The sequence below is a fragment of the Manis pentadactyla genome, chromosome 7, assembly GCF_030020395.1.
Source record: "Manis pentadactyla isolate mManPen7 chromosome 7, mManPen7.hap1, whole genome shotgun sequence".
Classification (NCBI taxonomy): Eukaryota; Metazoa; Chordata; class Mammalia; order Pholidota; family Manidae; genus Manis; species Manis pentadactyla.
This window is the reverse complement of record NC_080025.1, coordinates 104463976-104485922: the sequence shown is the minus strand read 5'-3', so window position 1 is coordinate 104485922 and position 21947 is coordinate 104463976. Positions and strand designations below refer to the sequence as shown.

The window sequence follows — 21947 nt, the reverse complement described above, 5'->3', positions numbered from 1 at the left end:
TGATTGCCTACTAAAGCACACAAACAAAAAAATCAACAGTCCCCTGAAAATTTTTAATAGAATTCAGAGTTTCCAGCATAATATGAAAATGTACAAGATACAATCCAAAATTACTTGACATACAAAGAACCAGGAAAATGTTAACCTTCAAGGAAAAAAGTAATCAACAAATGTAAACTCCAAGATGACCTAGATGTGGGAATTACCAGACAACAATTTTAAAGCACCTCTTATAATGATGATGCATGAAGTTAGGGTGACCACTCTTGAAATGAATGGGAAGTTAGACATTCTTAATAAGAGAATAGAAGGTTTCCTAAAGAACCAAACAGAAAATTTCAAGCTGTTAGATACAATAACAAAAGTAGAAAGTCCATTGGAAGGCCTCAAAAGCAGAATGGAGATGAGAAAGAAGAGTCCATGAACTTGAAGGTAGATCAGTAAAAATTATCCAATCTAGAAAACACAGATGAAAAAAAGAGTTTGATTAAAAAATGAACAGTGCGTCAAAGAACTGTGGGATAATATTAAAAGTTCTTTGTTAATGTTATTGTATTCCTGAAAGGAGAAGAGAAAGAAATCAGTGCAAAAATATATTTGAAGAAGTAATGGCTGAAAGTTTCCCAAATTTGGTAAAATATCCTAGCCTACCATTGTACCACATACCTCTAGAGCCTCCCCCGAGACAGAAGCAGCCCAACAGAGGGCTTTGTGGAAGCTGGGCTGCGTCAAACAGGCTAAGTGGTGAGACTGGGCAGGACTGAGAGTGATGGAGCTGCAAAGAGCAGGGAACCTCTGTCTAATGCATCAGTGTTAATGTCCTCAGACAAGCAATGAGAAGTTCACAGGGTTCAACAGCTTTCAACAATTCAAGAAAACTGTGTCAGTGGGTAATACAGAATAGAAATATATTTTAGTTATGGACAAATACTTGACTTTGGGAGAGAAAATACTGGATGCCTATTATATTTCTTAAATCTCATACACACTTTAAAACATCCCCAAATACTTTTTTTAAAAAACGAAAAACAGAAATCTTATGACTCTGGTACATTATCAATAGGAAAGAAGCTATTGAATGATAGTGGGAATGAAGAAAGTGCAGGTGCATTGAGGAAGTGTTTTCCTTCACTTTCATTTTCCTCATCTATGAATAAGAGAAGCACTGTCTCTGGGGTAGAAGGGATTACCAGCTTTAGATAGCATTGAGTTATTGAGGTATCCAAAAAAGAGAAAAGTCTTCAATTTGATTCTAAGAAGAAATCATTTGTGATGTGGAGGGCTCTTTATTTAATAAGGGACAGATTGAGGAAGGGAGCATCCTATACTAACTATTGGTCTATTGTTTTAAAAATAGACCACTAGAGACTGAGTTCTGGTTAGAGAAAGGTGCCTTCCATATTTTGGCTTCTGTTCATGTTCTCTCAGTTTTCAAGGAAGGCAATTTGATATCATTTTAAATAACCTATAATCCCTGCACATTATAGCTGTTCTTGGTTGTTTGAATTACAATTTGAAATTAGACATGCAACCTACCATCTCACTGACATAAAACAGTTTGAAACTTTTCTTCTCAAAGGGAAACTGCTTTTACCCTTTAACCTCTGCACATCCTCTTTTATTTGACTTGCATTATACCGCAGACTCTAATTACTTTCTCAACAAAGAAAAATCAGCTCTCACAGACTGGGTTTTCATGTCATTTGATAGTCTTCTGATTTTATTTTTTTCCTCCTTAGCAGAATTATTTCCTTTTGAAGAAAAAAATAACTTGTCCTGTAGACAAAAATCCACTTGTAAGAGAATATCCATTAAACAAAATCTTATGGGACACTTTTGTAGGGAATATTTTTCTGTAGACTAAAAATGCATTTCCTTATACAAATCTACACAGCCTATGCATATGCTATGGTTCAGAGCAACCTTCAAGGTTTTACCATTTTGCCTGCACTACGTAACCTGGGTCTTCACTCATGCATAACAAAACACAGAGAAATATGTGACTTGAGTTTCCAATATTGTTGCTCAAGTCAGTCTTCTCTATTCAAAGGTCTTGGCTTTGAATACTAAAATGGAATCTGGATAAAAGGAAATTAATATTGGGAAGTGAATCCTGTTCTTTGGTTTAGAAGAGGTTAAATTGTGCCCTTGATAATTTTTAAATGTGAAAATGGTCTGAGAGTATGACTTTACTTTTTTCTTCTTTTTCTTTGAAATGAAATATCTCCAACCCTGGCTTGGGTTTCATAACTAAAAGGTTTGCTATGTTATTAACTTTTTACAAATATTTATTGCAATGATCTCCAGTTTTCAGACATGTGGTGTGGATTTTCCTGAATGTAGTAGACTTGAATATGGTCAACTTTTAAAGAAAGACAACATAGAATCTTTGAACTTGATAATAGAATAGTAAGATTCCCCAGAAAATCATTCAGGGACTGCAAAGGCACTCTTGTTATTATTCTTGGCAGTGGGCTAAGTAGTAGTAAGCTAAGTGTTGCTAGGATGGTAGTTTCTAAGGATTCCTATGTGCTGGGAGTCATCTCCTTGTATGAAAGCAACTCAGAACCCCTATCTATCTGACTATAAGAATCATGTGTGATTAGCATAGTACAGTGCTTTTCAAACTTTTCTATAATGATGAGATCTTTTTTAGATGAAATCTCTGCTAACATCCAGTATATAATGCAGTCAGGTACAGGGCTACACTGATCGATTTGGAACCATTGGTGGGCTCCACATAAGCCTTAAGGCTTGACAGAACCCTAATGGTTAACCACTGGCAATACAGGTAATTAGGGAGTCAGTTATATCCCTTACTAGTTATTGGAACTAAAGTGATTTACAGTCTTTTTGAGCATCTGTGTGTACATGTGTGTGTGTGTGTGTGTGTGTGTGTGTGTGTGTGTGTATTAATGTCTTTCAGGATTGTTGTGAACATAAGTGATAATGCACACTAAATGCTTAGCCCACTACCTTGCATGTAAGTAGATATTCAAAAATTTACTCTACTCTTGTTATCATCATCATCATACTAATCATACTGAGCCATACTCAGTGTGGAATCATAGTGGAACTACATTCCAGGCTTGCTCTAAAGGGCTATATATACATATAAACTTTGTTAACTTGAAGATGATAATGTAGAGGCTTAGGGACATTAAATAGTTTACCTAACAGATAATAAATATGGAGTTGAATTTAAGCTTCAAACCCTGGGTTGAACTCCAGAGCTTGAGCCCCTAACCCCGCATGTAGTTGCTTCTCATTAATAATGAAGTGCAGGGCCCAGGGAGTGCCCACTGGTCAGTCTCTCCATAGCATGACTTCCTCGCGGCTCAGTTGGGGAATAATTCCCTCAGCCTTGTGAGGTTCAAATGAGGTAAATTTGTCACATGTAAAACACTTCTGTTTTATGTAAGCAAGTGGGGACTTGCACGTCAGTCCATCTCACCCCCTCATGTGAAACAACCACCGCCAAACCTTCATTCGGTCTGTTTTGTGTGGTTCCGCAGCCCAGGTGAAAAACTTGTCTGAACTTTGTCAAAACACATCTGAACACCAAAGTGGAATCTTAGTTAGCTGTAAGCTAGGTTCTCAGGGAAAATTAAATCTTCCAAGCTACTGAGCAGTTTTGCTGGGCTGCTGCTTTAGAGAACAAGAGATTGTCAAATAAGTGCTTGGCAAGGGACGTCGTTCATGTATCACACGGAAATAAAGATAGGCCAGCAAGGCATGCTTGAAGATTCAAGGCAGAAGGCATTTACTTTGCTGAGTAACTGCAGAAAATGCTTTGACATTCTGTCCATACACATACAGTTTCATGATGTTTTAAGTTGAGTAAATTGATATTGGAGTGCAACTGTGTGGCTGCATACACACTATGATATATGTGTGTTTTTTTGAAGCTTATTGTGCAAAAGGTGAAAGAACAAAAGTTTGGGGACATTATAGGATCAGAGTATTTGAGTTACCTGAGTGCTTGTCATAGATTCAGATTTGCTTCGTATCCTCATGTGCTATCAATAACATCCAAAACATCCAGTTTCCAACCTTTTAATGTTTATGCTGTAATGGAAAATTGTCCAGTTTCTTACCTTGTTTGCTTGTGCTGTAGCCTAATGGTTGAACAACTGTATATGTTTAAAAGACCATTCCTATTTCCACAGTTGGCTATTTTATACATATATGTCTTGCAAGGGAAGGAAGGTGTTAAACTTAGAAAACAAATATCCTGATCCTGACCTACCTAATCAAGTACATATATTTAATTTGACTTGTCAAATTTGGAGTAGGACTCTTGGGAAAGAAAGGAAAACAAGCCAATGTCTACTGTTTTCACTTATTTCTCTATAAAGATAAAATGTAGGAACTGATGAGCAAGGAAGAAGTCCCTGCTGAGGAACCAGAATGTCCACTTGTCATTTTTTCTTTCTCCTGTCTCCCAGTTTTGTTGTTCAGTGATTGTCACTACCCAGTGAATTGTTGAAAGACTTCTTTAGTTGGGGGCTGTTAGGAAACAGAATGGGAAACAAAAGAGAGTCCTTAGAATACAATACAGGAAAATTTCAATTGTAAGGTAGCCTCTCCATCTAGAACAGTAATTCTCAATTTTATGTGTACATCAGAAGCACTTGGGGAGCTTTTAAAATGTGTAGCTACAGGGAACCTATCCCTGGGGATTCTGATTTAATTGGTCTGGGGGAAGGAACTTAGATATCAGCAATTTTTGAGCTCCCCAGTGAGTGCAAGGGGTATTCAGGACCGAGCCACTGGGTATGCTAGCAGTTAATCCTTAGATCCTCGGGTCTCACGTGTATGAGAGGAAGGGCACGGACCGCAGAAGATGCTACTTGGAAGGAGCATCGTGATCACACCATCATGGACTAAGGACAGCAAAGGTTCTGGGTGGCATGGGCAGCCTGTCCACAGCTGGGTTCCCCTTTTGTGCTCTTTGCTGGGGAGTTAGGAAAATAAACCAGGAAATGGTACGGGATGTTTGGAAATCCTTAGGGATTCCACATGGTGGTACCCTTCTTCCGAAGGTAATGGGCAATCCTTTCCCTCCTCCATCATATCTGAAGTCATCTGCTGGATTGTCAAGGCCTCCCATAAACAAGCCCCCTTTTTGAATCCAAACTTAGCTCCCACTATAGCCTAAGTAATGCTTCTACTATAGTCAGATCATTCTTTTCCCTGTTTCCTAAGACCACCAAGTATTTTCCCATCTCATTCATTCATCAAGCATTTGCTGATGTTTTTTGCATGTAACGTACTATGCTAACAGAGCACTTTTCAACAGAAGGCAGATAACAATGACTATTTGTACTCACTGAGCTCTTGGTCTGCCCACCTAACAACAGCCCACATGTGGGAACTCTTGCCATGTGAAGGGCTCTGGGTTAGACGCTGCATGTGACTTTCTGTATTTATTCCGCTCAACACCCCTCATAAATGGGGATGTTTTCTTATCCCCATTCAACAGAGGAAGAAACTCAGGTAAGGAGAGCAAGTTTCCAAGGTCACAAAGAGTAAAGGTGAGAGCTTGAACTTTTGTCCTGAAAGTCTGCGACACAAAAGTAGTGGGTGCTACACAGACAGCCCTCAAGTAGCTTTCAGTCAGTGAAGATAGGGCCACGCAGATAATGGTAACACAAAGTAGTAGGTGGTATGTTATTAATGTCCTAATAAAGGCACAAGTGATACAGATTTTCCAGAAAGAAAAATCCTTTGCAGGATGAAGCCTGACCCAAGACCCAAGACTTACTGGAGAGGTATTTCACATGTATTAGTGAAGGAAACGGAGCAAGAAAGCATGAGGTGATTTAGGGGAATAGCATTTAAGATTCATACGAGTGCAGAATGAGGTGTGAGAAATGTAGATGGTTTCCAGGTTAGGGAGTTCTCAGAGCCAGTGTTCCTCTTCATTCAGTAGGTGCGGGAAAGGAGGAAGGTGGGAAACCAGGCAGGCTACTCAAAGCCTGCACCAGAGAAAAGGAGGTCAATAGTCTGACCCAAGTGAAGAGTAAAGAGTTTAAGGACCTTGGTCACCTTTCTAAAGGGGAGCAATTGTGGGGGGTTGAGGGCTGGTAGCGAGGCCTTCCCCCAAACCCTGAGCAGTGCAGCATGCCTCTCCTCCACATTGCCCTCTATAGTGTTGTGTTGTCTGCCCATGGCTTTTGTCAGTATTGAAATGATCTTACTTTGTTTTTTTCTCACTCTTTGTCCAACTCTTTATGAGTACAGATTCTGTCTGTCTTGTTCACAGCTGTCTCCAGCATGAGGAGAGTTCCTGGTCCTGGATAGGTGCTTCATTAATACTTCCAGGGGCTGACTGCCTCAAGTCTGTTGCACAGTCTGATACCTCTCAGGCCTGGATTTTCTTCCCCTCTTTTGTGGTCATCCCTCAACCAGGCCCTCCTGATACCCTGATCTAACGAGGACTTGCTGCTGTGTTTTTTATAAAACCCCATTATTTCCTTCAAAGTATTCTCACAGTCTTCAAATTCACATGTATTTATGTGCCTACATTCAACCACCCCCAGTAGGTGGTAAGTTTCAGCAGGGCAAAGATAGTAAAGCATATATTTCCTGAGATGTGTGTATCTTGGCCACCATCCGAAGTATATATTTTGCAGACACATAGTAAACTCTTCAGTTATTCTGAATATAAAATAGTCTGATTTTCTCCAGGTTTAACCATAGAATAGAATATGAAAAAACAGCTGAAGAAGTGTTGATGGACAGTTCTTGAGAACAATTTAGATTTCCTTGTTTGGCTATAACATGCTTTTACATTTTGCACCAAGGTAAACCCACTCTGATTTGTACCCTTTTCTCCAACATGACAATTTGACAAAAGGGCTGGACCTAACTCTGCCCAAGCTGGAGAGAACATCCTGGCACTGCTTTCTAAGGTGGGTGGCGGAAAGGCAGCCAAATGGGTCCCACCTGAGCCAGGAGCCTGCTGGCCATCGTCGGGAGGAGAGACCACCGGGGGGACCATGGCTGGGTGGATTTTAGCACAGGAAGTCTGGCCATTCTCTTCTGTCCAGTTATAGTGATGTAGATGCATACAGTGTCCAGGTGGTTCTGCTGCAAGGAGCTCAAGCTGCTAAAAGACAAACAAGAACACAAAGAGAGGGCAACCAAAAATATTTGTACCAAATGGCTAAGTCAGTCTTGGGGAAAAGGCATTTATGGGTGGTGAATTCTTTAAAATGGGCTCTGGGAGCTAGCAACAGATTCTGGCAGTGACAGCCAATATTAGCTGAAAAGCTGCGTTTCTTGTTCTCACTGGGAAAATGGATTAATTAATGATACTTATCTCTTATTTGCAGGGCAGGAGGAGAGAGAGGCATTAGGAGTTAGGTGGCCTGAGTTCTAATCCTGAACCACATCAGCTAGTCATGTGGCCTTGAGCAAAGCAATTGTGCTGCTTTGGGGTTCGATTTCTTTATATTTAAACTGCAGGTGTTAGCATTTATTCCTAGAGTCTGAAATGATTATGCAATCAGATTGCTCATTAAATGCACCTCTGCTATAGCGGGCAGGATACAGTCAAACTCCACACTCCCTGTTCCCGTACCCATAGAATCCCTTCCTTGATTTGCTGGGCCCGATCTCCTAACTGAAACTCTAGCTCCTCCAGCTGCTGCCGCAGAGCCTGGCGTAAAGTTTGCAGTTGCGCGGCCTCTTCCCTGCACATAAACAGAAAACAACCAAGTTTCACAATCACGCTCAGGCAGTAGTCTTCCACTGCCCCCTCTCAAAATGTAGGTCACTCCTTTGATGTTTAAGAGAATGTTACCTTTATTTATGTCAGCTGTAGACATAGGAGTAGTACTAGGGAAGATTTTCTTTCATTTTTTGAAACAGCTCTATTGCAGAATAATTTACATACCATAAAGCTTGCCTATTTTAATATTAATGAGTTTTAGTAAATGTGCCAAAGTTGTGGAGCTACACCACCACCCAGTTTTGGAACATTTTCCCTAGTAAGAGTTCTTGTGCCCCTTTATGGTTAATCCTTGTCTCGTACCCCACCCCTAACATATACTTTTAATCTCTGTGAAAACAATGCAGATTTTGAGAAGTCTAATAATGCCCAATATCTGCATTTGTGTGAGCCCCATCCACATTGATTAAAGATATTCTACTGGCTATCCCCTCTTCCCAGCTGACTGCCCATCTTCTGACCTCAAATAGCCATGGCTTCAGAGAGTAAGTGTTGCTATCTAGCAAATAGCTCTCACGGACTCCCACTGAGAAAGCAAGAATGAGAACAGGAAAGCAAAGGAAAGGGCTAATTTCGCATTAGTCCTGGCTGGCTGGTGCTCATTTGTCCTGCCCTGATTACCTTTCCTTGCTCTAGGAATGTGGGCTGGTACTTACTTTTATGGCTCCTGTAGATAATTACCTTTCCTCTTCTGACATGTCCCCGGAAAAGAATGCCTGTTGTTCTGTGAGTTGCTGTTCGATTTCCTCTAAGTGCTCCCGGAAACTCTGGCACACTGTCCTCATGGCTTCCATCTCGTGGACTGTGCACTGAGAACAATTAGAAGGAGCCGAGAAGGAAGGTGTGAGTAACATGGACGCTCCTGTGGCCGGAGTCCTCACCTGACCCTGAACTACGTGATGATGTGATTGGCCTACTGCTCAGCTGCTGCTTCCACACCCTAGGCAATGAGCTATTATTGACTGAGTCACTATATAAAGAGCGCCGCCCAGTGCTGGATGCGGAGGTGGTTCTAGCGTTTGACCTACAGCTAGGAGAATAAAGCCAGGTATGAACCCTTTGGCTCCAAGAACGTTTGTTGTCATTTCTTGGTCTCACTGAATCCATAGTGAACTTGCCTGGGGCTGAAACCCTCAGGCAAGACAGGAGTCCTCTCTGATTCTGCAGGAGCTCACCACAGTGAGCCTGCCTTCCCACTCGGGGTGGATGAAGGCTGATGCTAAGGTGGGGATGGAAGAGGAAAAGCCCATCCTTTGGCTTCTCCATGCAACAAGAGGCAGTGCTCGGCAGGGACAGAAGAGGCAGCGGTTGTCAGATGGCCCTTGGAGACATTATGTCCCGGAGACAGGAAAGCCACCTAGAGGAAGAGGTAATTTGGGGTGGAACACGTAGACAGAGAGAGGAGAGGGAAGGACGGGCATGATGGCCTGTGCTTACAAAGTTAGTTTCGTTTAATCTTCCGTTTGGTACTGAGTACTGTCTCACTGTGTATCTTAGTAACAGTGAGCGCATCTATTTGGATGCTGTGTGCTTGATTAGAGAACGTCTGCTTAGAATACTTTATGAATCTTAGCCCTGCTAATCACAGTCACTGGTGGATGAAATCTGCAGGATCAGCTCCACACAGATAACAACCCCATCCAAAGTAAGGCTGGTGTGGGTTAGGCATCCATCCCCGCTCTCTAGGAACTGGAATTAGAATTGACCCTGTCTATCCTCCCAAACCTGCTCCCCATTGCTCCTGATGTGACTCCTGTGAAGCTTACTTTCTCTGTGTGACTGTTTCTGCCTTGGTTTCCTGATTTAAGTATCTTCTTGCAGCCACCAAGTCTGGTCTGTTTGTTGAGAATGTTGATGATTTGCTGAGCTCTTATCAGCTATCTCACTTGTTTTCCAGCCCAGGTTGGATCATGCTTTGAAGAGATCCATGATCTAGAACTCCAGCATCTCTATCCATCTGACTTTAAGGGACACTGATGCTTGTTAGACCCAAATGCTATCTCTACCAGGCCCACTAGTTTGGAGCCTCTCCCAGAAGGGTGTGCCAGTTGCCACTCACCATCTTTCTCCCCTTCATTCGCATTAATAGAATTCTAATATCTTAGAGGCATCAATATGACTAACTAAAAACAACGTTTCCCAGCACCCCTTGCCAATAGGATGGCAGTGAGATGGACATGGAGTGGGGCTTCTGGGAAGCTTTTTAGAGAAAACTGATTTGGATGGCAGCCTTCCTTTAACTTTTTCTTCCTCTTTATTTGATGGAGACCAGCCTTACAGGTCTCTTGACTCCTCCCAGCCCTGTTTCAAAGAAGTCCCGGATTTCTTACCCTTCTCCCAAAAACCATATGGGCAAGATCCTGGCAGCCTGATGGTTATTTTTACTGGTATTGTCATAAAGGAAATACTTTCCTAAGAGTGATATTTTTATATTGAAAGCTCCCCATCATTTTGCTTTGAGAGTTTGGTTTTGATTCTAATTTCAATGCACAAATAACGTATTTTGCATGGTAAAACTGTCCAGTTACTTTTACTTTGATGTGAATGCATCTGACCAATTGGAGGAGGAGTTGAGGTGTTATTGATGTTGGCAAGTGTGTTGACAGGTGACTACAATTACAGCTCTTGAAACCAGGAAAGATCTTAAGAGACCGCCAGGACTTAGAGATGTGTGTTCTGACACAGAACGGTTAACTAACTTGTCCAAAGTCAAAACACAGCAGATTTCAAACCCAAGTCTCCTGGCTCATGTCTTTCCAAGATCTGAGTCACAGCAGAGACCACAGTGTAGCTGGACACAAGGAGAAGTCATTCATGCCCTAGGAGTGAGCTGAGTTTAGTAGATTCCTAAGAGGTGACCAAGTTCTAGAGACAGTGAGGCCAGAGACATGAGAATATCGTGCTCTAGTAGGCTGAACATTATGAACTCTGAATTTTATGCTTCATCTAGTTGTTTTGGATTAACTCTTTGTGACTGGAAGATATGGGGGCTGGGATTTTGAAATAATCGGTGGCAGGTTTGCTCCCTGAGATGGAGTAATGTGGAAGATTCTGAAACACTGCCATCTTCTGGTCGTTTGGAAACAGTAAGCATACATTTCAGCTCTAGAACAGGTGTAGAAGCAGTTTCAGAAAAAGGGAAGCATTAGGCAATGAAAAAAAAGAGAGAGATTGTTTTGACCTCTTTTTTCAAATACAGGGGCTGGGTTATAACCCAAATGCAATGCAAGGTGAGCTCTCCTGACCCAAGCCCCTTGAAATAAATTTTAACTTCAACAGTACGTTGAAACCAACACATTGAAACTTCACTTTTGAACCACCCCATGTTACTTAATAAAATTCGCATGCTTTTCTTTGAAATTTATGTTGGATACATCTTGTTTTCTTTTTTTGGAAAAGATTTATTTCAATGAACAAATTATTGTGAAGATCTCTCTTTCATGTAAGAATTTAATCATATCAACAAACTGTTATCTTAGGTAACCCTCAAGATAACAAAAATGACACTTACCAATTAGTCAAGTGTTTCTCTGCACGATTGTACATCGCTGTGTAAGGTGGGGATGTTTTTCTGAGTCTTTCACCTAACATTGCTTTTAGTTTCAACACCTGATTGGAACTTGCATTGACATGTAAGAGATGGTATCTGTCTCTGCCTATAATCTTCACCTGGGCGAAGATCTATTTTCCAGATGATTTTTTTATAAATAGTATTTCTAACCTTAGCTAGCTCCTAGCACCTAGAATCATTTTTCTCCAGAATATTTTTCAGGCATTAAAAACCCAGGCTCACTCATTGTAGATGCTCTTTCTCTTTCTTTTTTAGTTTATTTAAATAGCCTCTTTATTTTATGTGACTTTCTGGATGTATCTGTGTGCCCATGTGCACAGCTGCACACAAGTACCAACATGCATGTGTATGTGTGTGTTTTCATTCCTTTGAGTGTATGTTTATGGTTCCTTGGGTCTAACTAAAGAGAAATGAATTGTCATCTAGTAAAACCCTATATAGTATGTGTTTCAGGAGGTGTTTAATGCCAAATAAATTTGATATAAAAGTACTTTTTTGTGTAATTGCAAATTCTAAGAGGAGAGAAGGCTAAGGCAGCATGAGATGAGATTATTAGAAAACATGGGAGAGTGGCACACACATTCCTTCAAATTCCTGTTCATTTAAAACCCACACACAAGTCTGAAGATGGTTGTTGTGCATAACCAACCACAAAACCTCTGTATTTTCTGCAGAAGTGCTGATACGTCATAGCATCATATTGAGAGGAACATCAATTCCAGTTTCCAGATCTTGCCGCACAGCTGGGGCTACTCAGGCCCTTCTCTTGATGCCAGTTAGGAGGAATGGATCTGGCTCCTAGATCCAGTTCTTACCTTGAACCTGGCTCTGAGCCACAGCTGAGTTTCCCCAGTGCCTCCACTTAACTCTTGCCAGTCACTTTCTCCCAGAAGCTGCAATCCTACTGCTGCTGTGCTCCCAGGGGCCACATGCACACCTGCTCCTCCAGCCTCCAGAGCCAAGTACCTACAAATTCATGAGGACATCCCCAGTATCTTATAAACCCTTTATGCCTTATATGAAACCTTTCATATTAATGGTTTTTCTGGGCCTGTGCTAATCGATCAGTCATGCTCTCTGGATGCAATGGTTTGCCTGATGGACTAGAGATCTTCCTGGCACCTGTAGTCTACCTTTTGAATGACTGTGTCAGTCCAAACCCTTGCGTCTCCTCTGCACTGATTTTTCACTGTCAATTCAACCATGCCAAATAACCTCACTAGGTAGGATGTCTTCTCAGTCTGTGCCATGGGAGGCTGAATTACTCCCTTCTTTTTTTTTCATTTGTGGTTATATAACTGTATAAATGATAGGATGACTGAGTATCAATATGCAGATGTTGCCATAGATACTTGATTATAATATTAACAAATTAAGTGATATCAGTTCCCAAGGATATTTTGATGCAATAGATTTCTGGCTTCTTAGTCTATGGATACATGTTTGTTATTTCATTTCTTAGCACAATCAGTAAATGACTTATGTTGTTTTTAAGAGCAGTGCTAGATAGGATTTTATTATGGAATAAATATCTGCAGCATTTATGCTAAAAGAATGGCACTGGGTAATTCTAGAAGGACCATTTATTCTAGAATTTTAAGCACAATATTTGGATTTTTTATACTTTATTATGTTTATAAATATAGAGCTAAATATAATTTATATATCCTTGTAAAACTCATTTAAAAATATGTATTAGGAAGATAATCTTTTAGGATATGTTAGACCAACAACCTGGTGTTCATCATGGAAACTGGAGGACCAAACTGGATTTAATGACTTTCCTCCTACAGCCTATTAAAATGTCACCTTCTCCGGCTGTCTTTCATCCCTAGCCATTTCCTATATGAATTAGGTGGTCAAATAAATGTCTATCCCTTTAGAGCTGAGTTTTTAAACCTTGACACTGTTGACGTTTGGAGCCAGATAACTCTGTTGTGGGAGGCTGAACTAAATTATAGGATGTTTAGCAGCATTCTGGACCTCTGCCCACTGGAGACAGTAGCATCTACCCACCTGTGACAACTGAAAATGTCTCCATTGTCAAATGTCACCAGGGATGGAGGCAAATGATCCCCAATTGGAAGCCACTGCTTTACAGCATTTAAAGTCCCTCAGTAAATATTGGTAATGATGATGGCAACTCCTACCATTCTCCAAGATTTGAACCTGGGTCTTTTGATATTGCAAAGAACCTCAGCTACATATTAGCTTCTGCTCTTTTTCTCCCACTGAACTTTTGGATAATATTATACCTAGAATTAATCTCAATGTCTTCTTTCAGTTGTTCCACCCTCTTTAGTGACTTATTTTAAAATATCCCAAATGCTTGGGAATCTTGAAATTTGAAAAAATAATGTATAAATTGTTGGATAATATTATACCTAGAATTAATCTCAATGTCTTCTTTCAGTTGTTCCACCTTCTTTAGTGACTTATTTTAAAATATCCCAAATGCTTGGGAATCTTGAAATTTGAAAAAATAATGTATAAATTGTTTCATCTTTCATATAATCACTTTCTAGGTTTATATTACACTTATGTAGATTTCTATATGCTGAAGGTCTAACATATATCGTTTGCCTTATCTTTTAAATAATCACTTACTCATGTTACTATTACATAGATTTTAGATATTTTAAAGCTGGACACATCTTTGCCTAGAGTGTATTGTCCAAGAATTTGGTGTGAGGTCAATTTGCATTTGAATCTGGTCTTACCACTTAGTAGTTGGGGGAAGTTGGAAAAATTACTTAAACTCTCTTAATTCTAGTTTCCTCATCTGTAAAAGAGGGGGGACTTGGCACATATTAGGGATGCAACAAATATTTCATGGATGAGAGTGAGGGTTACTTGACATAACAAAAATAAAGTGGCTAGCATAGACAATAAATATTTGTGGAATTAAAAGAATGGGAAGGTCACCTGGCAGACACCAAATAGTAGGCACTTGGTGAATGATAGCTGCCTTCCCCTTTCCTTTGAACAGCTATAGTCCTATATTATCTGTGTCATTTTTTTTTCAACCTCTGTATGTGTAGTTTCGTGTGTGATACCCTTTTAATTTTTTTTAATCAATGGCTGACCTTGATGGCTTAGATATATCTCACCTTGGGAAATGCTGAAGAGGGAACAGTGGAAGGACTCATTAAATGCTTATTGCTTTATCAGGGGCTGAACAGGACTGTGTGTGTGTGTGTGTGTGGTCATTCAGTTCTCAGTAACCCCAATGTTCACTTTTAAACAAGGTTAGCAAAGGTAGACCCAAAGTCCCTCTATTTGACATGAGAAGCTCTAGGTTCAAGACCTGAGCAATCAGATAGTAACAAAAATTGGTAATAAGAGTAGCAATCACACAATTAGCATTTTCTAGGGTTTTCTATGTGCTGGGCACTGTGCTGAGTGTCTGAGTGTGTGGACTGCTTTACAAGCTTTCTCTCATTTAATCCAAAAATAATCTGTGTCAGTGCCATGAATAATCTATTTTACAAAACAGGAACTAAGCTCAGAGAGATTAAATGGTTTGTGCGAGATTGTACAGCTAAGTGCATTTAAGACAGAGTCGTACAGTTAGACTGAACAGCAGATGCACTGGGGTTTACAATTACTTATGAATTTATTGTTCTATATCTCTCTGTAAAATAGAGATGAATGATAAAATTTGCTGTCCTTACTACAAAGGTGATTGGAAGTCAGATAAGAAGACATTTGTGAGACTATTTCATAAACAAAGTACTCTACAAACAGTACTTCTGATTTGCCATGGGAACGGATGCTCCGAGAGCTCACTTTTGTCAGGGGAAGACTGAACATTATCCCTCAGGTGTTAAAGTTACTGCTGTGCCTTCCCATCCTCATAGAGTAAATACTTACAGAACACAGCTCCCTCACGGTGCTGTCCTGAAGGACTTTCAAAGTCTTCATGATGTGGGCTTCCAGATGATTATGAGGGCTGGGGTAGTGGCCACAGGCTGGCCATGCAAGGTCGGGGCCTGTCCTGTCCGAGGGGCCGTGGGGGTGGTGATGCCCACAGTCGCAGCACTGGGCAGGCACAGAGTGGCAGATGCCTGCTGGGCAGGTACCCGAGAAGCCTGTGTCTAGACAGACAGATGTGGTGAGGGGCTGGGCCGTGGTACCTGGAGCTGACCAGCAATGCTGGAGCGCAGGCTCACATACATAAGTCTGCACGGAAACGTCACTGAACCGTCCCACTGCTGTCCCTAATCCTGGTTCTGTTGTGGCAGCAGGGTCACACATAGTACATTCTAAAGCTGTTCCTCTAGAATCAGTGCCCAGGGCCACAGCATTCAGAGCAGTCGATGCCAGACTGGGAGACATCTGGATTGTCACAGGCTCGGAGCTAAAAGCATTCAAGTCGGCATTACAGGGAAGGTTCCCCATCTCAGATTCTGCCCTAGGTGGCATTTGACCCAAAGCCCTACCCCTTGGCTTCCCATGGGGAGCACTTCCAGCCAGTTTATCTGGGTGGGCAGTGGACCTTCCAGAAGTTTGGGTAAGGTCAGCTGTATAAGGCATGACATCACTGGGCTTAGGGACATGCTGTGGTGGACTTTCTTGCGTCAGTGAAGTGTTGATGTAAGGACAGCGTTTACTGCCTTCTGCTCTTTCAGGGACCGCAGAGTCAATGTGGAGGAACTTGTCTCGAGCACGATCCATTCTGTGTGATCTTTGATCACAGTGGTGGCGTTGCACGTTCATGTCCCCAGCTCCCGCCGGCCTCGGAAACCCACCCTTCACTTCCGGGATGTGGGTGACCGTGACCCCCAGAGGACCATCCCCCTTGGAGGTCACCGCACCCCCAGGGGCGCCGTGCGCAGTCCGGGTGCTGGCCGGGCGCTCTCTCGGGGGGCTGTCTTTCCTTGCGTCCTCTCCCCCCGTGGCGGTCTTGTCAAGGGCCATGTCTTGGGTCATCAGTTCCGGGGGGCCCTCCATGGCCTGAAACTGAGACTCTTTCTCCACCTCGGATGTTGAGGCCTTTTCTTCGAACACACTCCAGCCCTGACTTGAAAATGATGTGCTCACCGTACTCTTGGAGCCAGACTCGTGCGACTCTTGCCGGCAGCCCTGTGCTGACCCCGGGCACCAGCTCTGGTCCCCCGGCCTTCTACCTCCATTCCCAGCAGGGCTCTGCCCGCCTGGCGAGGTCAGCATCTGCGGGAGGAAAGCAGGATGAAGGCAGACGGGCCGGGGAGGGGGCAGGCGCCCGGTCTGAACGGCATCATTACCGTAAGAAGAACGGGGCGAGGGACTCAGGTTTACATCAATCTGCTACTTTAACTGGGACCCTCTTTCCATGAGACTCAGCTTTCTTATTTGTAAAACCCAAAGAAAATAAAAAGGAAAGGAACATTGAGCTTTCTGGCGCATGGCCCGTGTGGCCCCATTGCCCCTTGGGTGGTGCCTGGGGTGTGTGTTTACTAAGCACTGCTTCTCCTTTCCGATGGCGCCGGCACACTGAAAACTGATCTTTCCTTCTATTTTTATTCCAACCCTCACATGGCCATCTACCTGCAGGGGTGGTGGTTCGGGTGGTTCCTCCAGGAACCCGCTGCTGTCAGATTGGCAGCTGTTTGCTCTGTTCACTGTGGCACCTACAGAAAGAAAGAGGCCGGGGGTCAGTGAAGTGCCAACAGGATGAGGATCAAACCCTCTAAATGCCTCATATGCTGTATAGCTTCATAAATGCTCACTGCATGGAAGTGTAAATGAATGAGAAAATTCCACAGACTTTTTTTTTCCAGTTGTCAGAGGGTCCACGTAAAATTACAGCAGTGGTTTCCTGATACAAGTAGTAAAGCATGAAACACAGGAATAGCAACTAACATCTCTTAAGACTAAATAACAATATGATTATGAGATGCATCTTTACTAAGGGGAAGAAAATCCAGAAGGAAACACGTATGCCTTAAATGCCAAGTTAACAAAACAATAAAATCCAAAATTTGTATGTTGTGTGTATGTATGTATCATGTATATATATATATATATATATATATCAAGGGACTGAATATTATGTCACTCCCACCCCCAAATTCATATGTTGAAATGTCAACCTCCAAGGTAATGGTGTTGGGAGGTAGGGCCTTTGAAGGTGTTTAGGTCATGAGGGCAGATCTCTCATGAATGGGATTAATGCCATTAAAGGAGATGCCTCCGAGAGCTCTCTTGCCTCCTCCACCATGTGAAGACACATCAAGAGGTTGACCATTCATGAATCGGGAAGCGGGTGCTCAACACCGAATCTGCCAGAACCTTGAACTTGGACTTCTAGTTTCTAGAACTGTGGGAAATACATTTCTGTTGTTTATAAGCCACCCAATCTATGGTATTTTGATATAGCAGCCTGAACTAAGACATATATATTCTTTTTCTTTTTACTAAATATTGGATAAGAACCCCTTCCTAGCTTCATCTGGTCTGTTTATATGACTACAGGTCTGTGCTTCTGTTTTAGACTGCTGCTCTTGTTCACTGCAAGAGACTGGAAGGGACAAAAAGAACAATGTTATATGTGAGCAGGTAGTAATGTTAACGTGAGCATCTTGAAATTCTATATCTATCTAACTTTTTTCATAAATATTATTTATATTAATGGAGGTGGAGAAATGGATGGCTACTACAGGGTAACGGTGCCAAAAATTAAATTGTAGTTTTTTTTCTCTTTAATGAGAAATGCTTCCAGACACACTGCAATATAGTCTAGAATAGAAAGTCTCCTAGGAGGGGGGTCGTTGGAATGTCACCTCCTTAAATTCAAGAAGCAGGAGGAGCCTTGTTTATCTTGGGAGAAAAGGCGGAGCACGGGTCTGTGGAGTGAGTTGAAAGGGAAAAACTGATTGTTGGTGGATGTAATGTTTAGAATCTGCTTTACCTAAGTGAGAAATAGGGCATTTGCCTTTGTGTGAAGAACAAGCTGCCGCAGAGGAGTTAGAAGGAAAAAACAAAGGAACAAGCCAGCCTCTGCTAAGGTGCTCCAGACCCCACCTCAGGGACGGCTCCACAGGCAAGGTCAGCAGCACTTCCCCCCCCTCGAGGGCCGTGTCTCCCCAGCCTTCCTGCCGTGAGTCTGAACACGGCAGCCGGCAGCTGGTGGAGACACGACCCCACAGGTAGTCCGCCCTGACTGGAGCCCGCCCACCTCGCCCTGAGGACAGTGCAGCAGAAGGAACCTAGCTGCATAGAATCAAAATCTATAAACTCCATATTCACTGATTCAGCCTCAAATAAAATGAAAGGCTGAAAACAGAGGTGGTGAGTTTTTAATAGTCAAATTGTAGAGAGATGGAGGAGATCTGAGCAGCGTTTTGAGAAAGCTTTGAGAGTTTTGAGAGTTTTGAGTTTTGAGAAATGTCTTTGACCTAGCTGTTACTTCTTGTTACATATTTAAGGGTAAAATGTCGAAAATATTTACTAGTCATAGTCCTAAAAAAGACTTTTGCTTCTGGCAAGCTGGAATAATAGGAACTAGATTTTTTCCTTCCACTTGAACCAATGAAAAATTGGACAAGTGTGTGAAAAAATGGTTTCAAGAAAATGGACATCAGGTAGCAGGCGCTGAGAGGCAGGAACAAATACTGTGAGCTCTACAATACCCAGCCTCCTGCCTTGAGGGAGTTTACAGGCTGTGGTCTAGGCAGGGTGAACCCAGGTAGCACCTGGCAGGCTCCGTAAGTTAAGGAGACAGAGCTAAGGTCTGGAGAGACAAAGCTAGCTAGAGTTGCCAGGGTAGAGTGGGAGAGAGGAGAGAGCTGCACCAAGAGAGAACTCTAGAGCATCCTTCCTGAGTATTCAGCTGAATGCTGATCAGCTAATGCACGTAGGAAAATACCAAAGACTGAGGAGAGGACCAGTGCTCAGTGCCCACCCAGGTCTAGGATAGTGCATGCTCCCACCGGCCAGCTTCCAAAACCCTGTAACTCACAGTGGTGCGGTAGAACACTCACAAAAGTCTTGTCTCAGGAGTCATGAATATTTAGCCTTAGAACAAACATTGTTCCCACCTAATGAATCTTAAAAGCAAGACCTGAATGGATCAAACTGTTCCAAGTAATTCAATTGTGTCCCAGATCTAAGCTCAAGACTATTTATAGGGATACAGTAATATCTAGCACCCACAGGTAACATCCACAATATCTGTAATCTGATAAAAAGTATCAGGTATGCAAAGAAGCAGGAATATATGACCCATAGCAAGGAGAGAAATCAATCAATTGAAACCACCCTAGAACTGATGGTAGAATTGGCAAACAAGGACATTAAAACATTTATTATTAAACATATAGTCCATATGTTTAAGAAGCTAGGAGGAAGATTAAGTATGTTAAGTGGAGATTGTGAGAAACAAAAAAAAAATATGCAAGTTGAAATTCTAGAGGTGAAAACTACATTCTCTCTGGTAAAATTTATACGTGATGGGATTAACAACATTTTAGAGATTGCAGAAGAAAAGATTAATGAAATTGAAGACATAGCTGCAGAAAGTATCCTAAACAAGAGACAAGAATAAACAAGAATTTTTTAAATCAGAAAAGCCTCATTGAGCTGTGGGGCAATTCCGAGTCACTGAATATATGAATAACAGGAATATCCCAAAGAGGAGGGGGAGCACTGGAAGAAATATTTCAAGGAAAAGTTTGTTTCAAGAAGTTCAACAAACCTCAAGTGCAAGAAATCAGAAGAAAACTATATAACAAGTCACAAAAAAATAAAATTATCCAACACCAATGATAAAGAGAAAAATCTTAAAATCAACCAGAAATAAGACACATTACACACAGAAGAAAAAACATACTAAAGGCAGCAGATTTCTCATCAGAAATAATCCAAGTGAGAAAACAGTGACATTTATTTAAGACTTCATTACTCTTGTTATAATTAACTCAGCCAGTATTAAAACTCTTCAGGTCCTTTTAGAGTAGGAAAAAAAGTCACTGTTTTCCTCCTTATATCATCTATGGGTACAAAATAAATAATGATCATAGCAGAAACCTTTCAAAAGCCCAATGAAGAATTTTAAATATTTTTTGGATACTATGCAAAGGGCCCTGGCCACTTTGGCTGGAGCCCCTCTACTGAATAACCTTACACAGTGGGCATCCCAGCCTCTAGACTTTTCCACACAGATCTCTTGTTCCACATTTATGTGTTTCAGGATCAAAGACGGCCTGTTTCTACTCAGCCCCCAGGGCCCCTCTGCAGTAGACAGAGCATGTGGCTGCAAGAGAGCAAGGCAGGACTGACTTCCACCTCTCCTCTCCATCCTCACACTGCGTAAACATTAGGGGACCCAAAGATATTCAACAGGAGGGTTCAACATTGCAGAAGGATGGACAAAATAGACCATAGGAAATGTTTATTCTACATGATTTGGTTCAAGTTTGAACCACAAGCTGTGAAGGACTCCTGAAAAATCATTATTCTTTAAAGGTTGCAGATAATCTCTAGGCAATTACTATTCTAGCTTCATGCAAAATTGTAGCTATTCCCCTTCTTACAACTCTAGAATAAAATTATACATTAGAGCACACTAGAACAAAATGATATGTTAAGGTCTATTCATCCATATGCTGGTTGGTCCATACCAAGCTGGTCCAAATGAAAATAAACAACTACAAACATAAAGGGTCCCTAAAAATCCAGGAAAATGGAGGTGAAAGAAAACATGTTCTGAATGCACCTACACCTTTTCATTTCCATTACCATTCAGTAATTGCTTATTTGCTAATGACAATGTACCAGAGTCACAGGACATCTTTTTTCTTAAACAAAATATTTGTGGATATTTTATAAGTGTGTAGTATATTTATATTATAACTGTTGCCTTTAGTTAACTACATTTGTGTCAAGCACAAAAAACAAAAACAAACAAAATTAACCTCTGAAACTTGCTTAAGTGCGTTTCTGAACCACCCAGATTTTGAGAGCCTGTCTTTGATGGGTGAAACCAGCTGTGGAGTTGCGCATAGTTCTCTCAGGAGGGGAGGCTGATTTATCATGTGTTTTAGGAGTCAAATATGAGCATCTGAATCATTTTGAGAGAGTCACCAAGGAAATTGTAGACCAATTTATAAATGGTTTAGTTTCTTGAGGAGGCTAAAAATCTTTCTTGCCTATAAACCAACTTTTCAGGAACTTAGATGTTACACATCTCAAAATAGGTTTGCAAATTTAAATATTATCTTAAGGTTGTTGGAACTGAATAAAACAAAGGATGAGAAATCACCTAGGGTGGCTATGATAGATGGTTAAACTCCCACACCCTTACACCTTGTACGTACTAAGATGGAGGGCATGAGTTAGGGGAAGATAGTATGGCATCTGGCAAGAGTAATGGAAGTAGTACTAATAGTATTATCTATTAGATATTAGTATTATCTAGATAATAGATAATATTTTCTAATAATAGTATCCTCTCCTATCTAGTAGAAGTCAATTACTATTAATATCATTATTACATATCATTAATGAGTAGTATTATTAATGTTACTATTTATTATAGAAATCACCTTTTTCAGCACAGGACTGTTTTCAGAGTGAGATTTTACCCTCCTAATTAGTTTGCTCCTACCTGGGAGGAGGCAGATGCCTTGGGCACTTTGTCTGAACAATCGCCAGGTG

The 21947-nt window shown here is 41.4% G+C and overlaps 1 protein-coding gene across 2 annotated transcripts in view; it reads right to left on the bottom strand.

The window, feature by feature from the left end:
* Positions 1–50: 50 nt before the first annotated feature.
* The window catches only part of ITPRID1 (ITPR interacting domain containing 1), a 118114-nt gene continuing 96217 nt past the window's right edge, over positions 51–21947 (bottom strand). The window contains exons 10-15 of one of the 2 annotated variants that reach the window (XM_036897509.2): positions 16839–16921; positions 15183–16481; positions 8420–8547; positions 7589–7700; positions 6952–7114; positions 51–4509 (exon numbers count right to left, since the gene is read on the bottom strand). In XM_036897509.2, the coding sequence (XP_036753404.2) occupies positions 4499–4509; positions 6952–7114; positions 7589–7700; positions 8420–8547; positions 15183–16481; positions 16839–16921 (1796 nt within the window). In that variant the 3' untranslated portion in view covers positions 51–4498. The remainder of the gene's footprint in view (positions 4510–6951; positions 7115–7588; positions 7701–8419; positions 8548–15182; positions 16482–16838; positions 16922–21947) is intronic. The other variant, XM_057504642.1, reaches the window with a different exon arrangement.